Raw genomic sequence first — 9,034 nt, 5'->3', positions numbered from 1 at the left:
TTAAACTGGACGGGATGTGCAAGACCCCACTGGGCAATCTTTCACATATTTATATGGTGCAAAATAGATGTAGTTAAGCAAGAAGTGCTGGGGAAGCTGTCATATCAAAGCCACAACAGCCTTAATATTGTCATAAACAGACGGAATTGACAATTTGAGCTATTGGATAAAAAGTGAGGGTTACTTTAAAGTCCAAACACTGCAGAGGCATACAAAAAATAAAAAGGATGAACTCTGCAACCAATATAGAGTTAAGGGAGGTTAGTGTTCTCATTAAATATTCTCTACAATTAAAAACAAGAAAACAAATCCTTCCTTACAACAAAAAAAGTTGAAATGCTTCATTAGGAACTAAATGGAACCCTGAACTCCAGGCAAGCAGCTTAAATACACATATGCGATACATATATGGGAGCTGTTTTATGTGTCAATGGGTTTGTCTTTTTGTCTGCCCAGTACTGAGAGTTACATGGCCCTGCCACACATCATGGCCAGGCTGGTGACCTGACATTATTGTACTGCAGTTAAGCAACACAGCATGGTCACCGCACTGCCCCTACCCTGTGACAATGAAGGATCAGTAATCCTCATGAAGTCATCTCTCTACTGCTGTGAGCATATTGCCCATCACTACACATGCATTTAAGCTGGCCCTTCCATTCTAGTCGTGGGTGTTCCTGTGCAGAGGATTATAGAAGGCTGATATCAAGACTAGCCACATTTACAATATAGTTCACGATGAAAGTGTTTTTTAATCTGCCTGGAGTTCAGCTTTCAAGGAATGTGTTTCTGTGGAATAAAATATACAAACCACTACCAACACTATACAAAACATGTTCCAAAAAATAAAAATGGGGTGCTGGAGGGCTTCTTGTAAACACGGTATTTGCTTTAATTTTCTATGTAAAAGCACATCTATATCTGATCACAAATGTCAACACGATAAGGTCACAAAACTTTAGATCGTAAAAATAATTTCGGCAAAAAGTAAATGATCTAAAAATTTGGCAAACAGCCAACAACAAATATATCAGATACACCTGGAACTCATTGTTAGGCCCCTATCACACAAGCGATTTTGTAGTAGCGATTTTTAGCATCTACAGAATTGCTCTACTTAATGTTTTTGTTGCTAGAAACAAGTGCAGTCAATGAAAGTCTATGTTCCAGGAATGCCAGGTGATTTGTAGCTGAATCACTGAGCAATTGACTTTTTGCAGCGTTTGGAGTTGGCAACAGAATCACCCGCCTCAGTAGCTTCTCACGTTATCTTATGCAACTGTTGATGATCATAGCACACACCAGTGATTTGTAGCTGTATAGATAAGCATTGTAGGCAGCTACATCAGCATTTCTATAACTGGCTACAATTCGCCAGAGAAAATAAGCAAAGATATGTGTAGCTGCTACAAAGTTGCTTTGTGTGACATGGCCCTGATGATTTGTTACGAATCACAACTGACTATCCTGTGTGCCCTAAAGGCCGGGCTGTAGGACCTTTGTAATACAAGCATGCATATGGCACAACACTTGGGACTATTAGGGGCCAGCCAACTATCAGATCACAATTTGTAACAGATTAGCCAAGACTGCCATCAATACTTTTCAATGACTGATTATTTAACCCGATCATCTAATTTCCATGCAAAGTCAGGATTCAAAATATATATTTAAAATCAGAGGGCATGTTTCAGAAGTAACATAGCATGAGCTTAACACTCCGAAATCTGACATTCATAAAAGGCTGATACAGTTTCCAGCATTGATTGTCTAAGCAAAAGTGAGCACGCATTTTAATTTTCTGAACAACAAGCTAGTTTATGACACAGGGAAATCAATGGGAACTTATGTACCCACCTGTCATAGAATGATGTTATATGGAAACTGGACATACCTAGTTGCAAGGTCAATCTCTGAGATCACTTTTTCAAACAATCATCTCTATTAGTTTTTTGGTTTTTTTTTTACTTCTGAGAAGAAAAAAAAATAATTCTGGTATTTTTACAGTTAATTAGTGTCATTAATAGTGTCGTGTAACTAATTAATACAGTTAATTAATACATTTGGCATGAGACAATTTCACACGTTTGCCTCACAAAGTTAAGACACAAATACTAGCTAAATGAAGGCCAATGTTCCTTAAAGCAAAAACTTGACAACTTGAAAACTGACAATTCCACCAAACACCAAACCACTATTAAGTGTCTGTTACCATTATTAGTCTGAAAAGCCTCCTCTGCAAGAGTCTTAAGCTGGGTATCCGCGCTTCAAATTTTGGCCAGTTCTTGATGAACCGGCTGAAAATCGATGCTTGGGTGCCGCCATCGGCACCTTTCCGACCAGTGTCCCTTGATCAGCTGATCGAAGGAGCATGTTGGAAAATTGTCAGCCAAACAGAGCTAGCAGCCAATGAGCTGCCAGCTCTTATTGAGTATTCTGACAGCGGCCATTCAGTAGCCATTAAGGACACTTGCTGGATAGAGTAAAGATAAGAAGAAAGCCCAAAGTCAGGGGTGCCAAGCCCTAGTAAGGTTAAACCAAAGCAAAAAAGATGCAAAAACATCTTGGATCAGTTACAGTGCTGGGTTTTCTTCTATGTCAGGTTCATCTTAAAGACATGCTAAGCTCTCACCTTAAGAGTTACTATGCTGCTTTCTATGATATGGGGCAGGGTTTGTTCCAAAGCTTTGTCAAGGACTCTGGCTTGGAGATCTGCCCTATTTCTAGGACTGCCACGATGAGCCAAAAACCCTTTTAGCTGCATTGCCCCTCTGAATTTCCTTATTTTCTAAAAGACAACCCACAGGAGGTACCCCAAAGCTTCCAGAGGATTCTCTGCTAAAATTTGACGAGAACTCACAGGCCGGTGAGGAAAGAAGCCTTGCCTATCACTAGCGTTAAATTTATTTAAGCTAGAGAGTTATACTTTCAAGGCAATTTATCACAAAGCAAAATAAGACCTTTTCTGACTCCTGGCCGATCTACTAGTTCAAGAGTCAAGAAGTGCTAGTGGGCTGATGTCAGTGGGCATATGCATCTTACTTCAGGAGCATACTGCATGCATTTGACAGTTTAATACGCTTCTAAAAATCAGAGTTTACTGACAGGAGCATTTTAACCTGTAGTTGACCACTTATTGACCTGCATTTGACCTTCTATGCTGATTCAAGCTGCTTTGGCATTCCCATTGACTTGCATGGAGAAAGAAAGCAATTTTGACACAGACAAAAGCCTGTTGACACAGTCCAGGAGCTTTCCCTTAAATACAATTCAAAGAGTAATAAATATGAGCAGGTTCCTTCAGAAGAGGGGACATATTAATGACAACCAATGCTTGAAGATGGTTGCTGGTTACCTCACATTGTTCTATGGCCTGGCTCAGTGTACTAATAACAAGAGACTAAATAAAAACTACTACTAATCTATATAGTGTCACTTATAGAAGTACCAATAATACCAACATGCTTCTGATACAAATAAGAGCTGCATCAAAACTGGAAAATATCATACTATGTAGTGCAACTTGCTCACAGATGCCATATTACCTAGCACACAACGAATCAAATGTACACAATACCGCTGCTTTTAATAAGCAGTCCAAAATTACGTTTTTAGGGAATAATATACACTTCCAACAGAATTCATAAGGCACACAATTTGCAGATCATCCTTAATCAATATAGCCAAATACAGAGATTTATCAGCATCTTACTACAGGAAGGTCAAATCTAACTGGATATTACCAGCACTTTAGCTCACAAACGCCAAATCTCAATAAGAATACTAGATTCTGTTGACTGCTCACAAGTGATCCCTTTATTCCATGTAAAAAGTGCAGGTCAGAAACACTGGAATAATAAGTTGAGGGGACAAAAATGTGCATAAAAACATACGCAGCCAAACATTTCCACTTACACTGAAATATGAATTACCTTTATATTACAGAAAACCACCACACAAGCATTAACACATTGCAACTTGTTGCAAACTAGAGGGCAGCACAGGAATCAACAAAACTCTTGACAATAATTTTAAGTGAACGTATGCTTTACCCATACAGGGTAAAGAAGTAACACAGTCACCTAATTGCTCTCCTATCCTCTAACCTATTGCTTACTCCCCTTCCATTTGCATCCTCACTAATAGCTTGCAGGAGGAAAGAAAAAAAGAAACCTTTCAAGTCTGTCTAATTGAGGTTTACACAGGGCTATGGGCTCCATCCCTGCTCCACAATGGCAGCAAGCGGCCCCTAGTGATCAGGTACTTAGTGTTTAATTTTAGGAGTAGAGGAGCGATAGAGAGTCACACGCTCCCTACCCCCAGATGTACTAGACGTATTTTACTTTGGCCAAGAAGCAAATGGAAGGTAGGAGGTAATAATTAAGGGAATCTGTTACCTTGACCTGCATGGGCTAAGGACAGACTCACTTTAAATATAAAGTTTCAGCTTCGGAAGGGTTTAAAATTTATGGAGACTACCATGGTACAGTTACCACTTCCAAAATGAGGTAAAACAGGCTTCCTTTAGTGTTTTGAGCAAATGAGTTAGTAGAACATTTATATAATTAATACAGTCAGTATAGTCATATCAACAAAATATATGGGAGCAAGCCACGGTACTGAAATGAAAAGAATCGGCAAACGAAACATTATACCTGGGTAACAGAGGTACTGACACAATTTGCCAATATGGATATAGAAGTACAGATATATGTAAAAAAGTTGAAACAAATGGCATTACTTTTGCCATAAAGCTACATTATCAGCTATCTTAGGCTTACCAAAGGTAGCCTTGTAGTGTCTTTCAACTGGCTTGCTAACTGGAAGTAAGCTAGAACAAAGAAAATATTTATCTGCCAGATAAGTGTTTTACTGCAATTGTCCTTATCTCTGGTAAGCACTTCACACTTTGCGATGTACATACACAAAAGTTAATAGTTGCTCTATGAAATTAGTTGCATATTGGCTTCATTGTCCCTCTCAGTATAAGTGCACTTGCACATAAAATCAGTACTGAACCCCCACTGGCCTTGTACACAAAAACGAAATCCAACAAACTAAACTGCACCTTTTTCCTGAAGAAATCTCAGTTTCCCAACAGAAAAGTGTTTCTGTGATATGCTGAAAACTAGGTTGGTGGGCTCTGGGTAGGCTATTATTTCCTATGGGCCAATCTGTAGCAGACCCACCACCCCCATCTACAGCTTGGTGCCGACTGCTGGATCTATTGAAAAGTATGGCGTGCCAGATCTAGTAAAACACTGCACGGGAAACCGTTTTCTTTACGGTATTAAATTAATATTCTGGCTACAGATGCCAGTTGATGAGCTACAATACTGATTTTTACATAGAAGTACATATATTGCAATCAACTCGAAATATAGGACCTATTACCACACGGCATACAGACTAATTAATACTTATAAAAATACTGTTATGCAGAATGGCCCATCTACTGCAAATTATGCAGGATATTGAAGTAATTGGCCTGGTATTTTAGTTGGAAACACCAAATGCTAGAACGTTTTGTGAATACGCATCTTTAGCCACCCTACACATCAGTGTCTAAAAATACACCTATTAAGGCCCACTCACAGGTCATGTTTTGTGGTTCCCTTCACCAAGTCACAGGTGAAACAAGTAGCTTATATGAGGATCCATTGATGTAAAGGGGGTCTCCAAAAAAATGGTTCCTAGCAAGCAATGGAGAAGCTATGGGTAAGGCTGACACTTTTCACTACTATTCGTGAGACTAAATAACACTACTTGGAACGGTCCGGAATTGGCACCTTCAGTGGAAAAGGACAACTGTATTGTGAAAATCAATGCATACTTAAGTAGATTCACAACAGTAAAATGCTTTAGGATCTTTCTAAATTAACCTTGAGTATGAGGTATTTTTGGAAAATTTCTGGGACTTGCCCCTTAAGACTTTACTATCTCATTGTAGATCTCAACTTTCAGAGTGCAAACATGGCCAGAAGTAGCCCAAACTTCAGAAAGAACACAGGTAAATAAGTTTAAAGGCGGAAGATATGTCCAGAATAAAAATTAAAAAAAGAAAATATACATACCTATATATGATATACAATATACATACACACAAAACTCATTGATTTGACCATCCCTAGAAAGAAATACAGAATTTTAGCCCTGTCATTTATATCGTAGTCTGTTAAAAACATGCAATGCGGCTTAACAGCATTGACAAAATAAAAAACGAGGTGGGAAACCACATGGGTGCAGACCTGAACAACTAAGTTGGAGGCAAGACATTTTTTTTTTGTTTAAACAATAGTATATATAAAAAGGAAGATTGTAAAATGGCCATGTACACATTGAGCAAACAGCTCAAATAACTACATCCACTTCGTTAAGGATGAAGCAACACATTTTTCTAAAAACAGATATATATCTATATATATCTATCTATATATATATAGATATATATAGATATATCTATCTCAAAATAAAATCACATTAATTTTATATAATTTCCAAGGCAGACTTGCAGCACTGTGCTGCATTTTCAGTAATTTGGCAAATAAAAAAAATCACCAATTTAAAAAAGAAAGAACAAACAAATGTAGGATTGGAGGGTACTCCTCCTCCTCAGTTATGCAGTTGCTCCACACTCTGTTGGTGAGAAATATAACATCATTTAGGCGAGCAGGAGTAGTGAGGGAGCTTGGTCACACCAGGTTGTACTCTTTAAGGTTTAGCTGCAGGATGGTGTCTTTTACAGCAGCAAATACAAAGCGGATGTTCTCTGTGTCTGTGGCGCAGGTAAAATGTGAGTAGATTATTTTGTCACTATCGGGATTCAGATCCACAAACATTTTCAGGATGAATTCACGAGCGGTTGTCGCATCTCGCTGAGGGCCTAGAAAGCAAATACATTCAAAAGTTAATGGGTTTCAACTCAAAAAAACATGATACTTAGACATATCTTGTCCGCAGCTAGGCAAGTGATGCCCTTACATTGGAAACAACCTAGTACTCCACCCATTTCCCAATGGGTTAGCCACGTCAATGATATCATGCTTATGGAGGAACTGATAGCAACTGATGCTAATGCCTTTTCCAAGTTCATGACCCAATGGAGTGTATGGATTCACTTTTCCTCCTCCGCCGACCTACAGTCCTACCTCTAGGGCAATACCCTGAGAGCGAAAGGGACACCAAGTCTCGATGCACAACCTCAGTTCACAGACCGTGACCCCCTCCCCCCCTAATCCCCTCCCCTCCATTCCCCTCTCTCTTTCTTCCACATTTCCCTCCTCTATTAGTTTTCCTCTTTATGTTCCCCTCCCTTTCTACAACTTTCCTGACATATCAGGATGTTTAAAATGTTGGTTCAGAGAAGGTACCGGACAGTGTTGACAAGAGCTACAATGTCTGAACACGCACTGGTGACACCCACCAGATCTATTATGTAAATATAGTCATAGGGGTGTTGTTCCTCTCTATGGTGAAATTATACATAACCTAGAAATGCCTTAGCTTTACGTATTGTGTGACCGAATTTAGGTCACCTTCACCACCGACGCTTGAATGATCGTACCAGAACGCCATGGCTCAATGCATATATTCATGTAGCCTGATGTCTTCTTTGTATTTGTACTGGTTGTACTTTTTGTACTCTTCTTGAGTTTTGATACTGAATGGAACTGTTAAAAATACTAATAAAAACTGATTCAACACCAAAAGTTAATGGGTTTCAGATCTTCTAGCTGAATAGCTAAGAGGGCATAGGCTTTACACATCTCCCTATTAGTATGTCATAGGAAGAAGAGACCATCACTGCACAGAAAAGTGTGGCTCCTCCCAGCGGACAACATAATGATCCCCTCTAACCCCATTATCCCTCTACCCAAACTCTTTGGCCTATTACGGAATTTTGCCAATGTTTCAGGTCTTCATGTAAACTAACAAAAATCCAAGCCTTAGATGTTTCCCTTTTCCCTGACCTCGTTCAAAATCTCCAACAATCCTATGATGATCAGTGGTTGGCATTTTGCCTCCCATACCTAGGTATCAACATATCTAAATTATACAATACAATATGATTTACAAAAACCATTAACAGAATAGGAAAAAAAAAATATCCCATCTCTTGGCTGGGAATATTATTGCAGTCAAAATGACCAACTAACAACCTAAATTGTTATATCTTTTTGTGTACTTCCACTTCCTATACTCTCCCATGTCCTTCAAATTCAACAGAATAGTATCCTTCACTATATGTGGAACACAGACAGACCCAGAATATAACAGCAAACCCTCCATTAGCCTATACTTAGAGGGTTATCTCATTTTCACCTTGTTAGGTTGCCCCCTCTCAATGAATCCCTGGGAAGCCATCCGTAATTAAAAGCCTTCCACTAAATCTGAGATATGTTTCACATGTTTTCCCGGTGGTTAAACCATTGCAAAGGATGAAGAACCTTGTATCCTGTTTGATGAACTGAATTTGCATGTCCACCAATGCAGGTTTTACAAACAGTTTACTGTGAATCAAAGGGATTATTTCCTGAATTATATAGAATTTGGGATTCCTGGATCAACCACTTTCTGCCCGCAAACTTCGATTGCTCCCTACTGGAAGTATAACTACTAAAAACACGATCGGTGAAGACTTGTCTTGCTAACCTCCTTGGTCATAACACTTCCTATACTACCCTCCCCCCGTCCCTTTCTCCCATCCTTTCCCCACAAATGTTACCCCCTTTCAATGATGAAGGTACATATATCTTCACTACAATTTCTATACAACTCAGATACTTGTATTTCTAATATACTTGTAGACCCAGTAGGTTATACTCTTTACCTTTCTGGTTTATCATTTACAATGACTATGTTCCATTTACTTCTGTGCCATGTTTGGATTATACTTTTTCCTTAATACAGTTTATTGTTAGATATCACTATACAAAGCTTGAACAAAAATGATTGAAACAAAAGACTGTAAAAAGGCCCCACAAGGCAAGATTTGCATGTTGCTGGTTGTGATGTAATTGGTTTAATTGCAGAT

At 38.9% G+C, this 9,034-nt stretch overlaps 1 protein-coding gene across 2 annotated transcripts in view; it reads right to left on the bottom strand.

Moving 5' to 3' along the window:
• Positions 1-6,470: 6,470 nt before the first annotated feature.
• The window catches only part of GNA11 (G protein subunit alpha 11), a 40,467-nt gene continuing 37,903 nt past the window's right edge, over positions 6,471-9,034 (bottom strand). For both annotated transcript variants that reach the window (XM_018561683.1, XM_018561682.1), the window contains exon 8: positions 6,471-6,883. In XM_018561683.1, coding sequence (XP_018417185.1) covers positions 6,693-6,883 — 191 coding nt within the window. In that variant the 3' untranslated portion in view covers positions 6,471-6,692. The remainder of the gene's footprint in view (positions 6,884-9,034) is intronic.

Source organism: Nanorana parkeri, unplaced genomic scaffold (assembly GCF_000935625.1).
Source record: "Nanorana parkeri isolate BGI_ZX_2015 unplaced genomic scaffold, ASM93562v1 scaffold537, whole genome shotgun sequence".
NCBI lineage: Eukaryota > Metazoa > Chordata > Amphibia > Anura > Dicroglossidae > Nanorana > Nanorana parkeri.
This window is presented reverse-complemented; position numbering and strand designations above follow the sequence as displayed.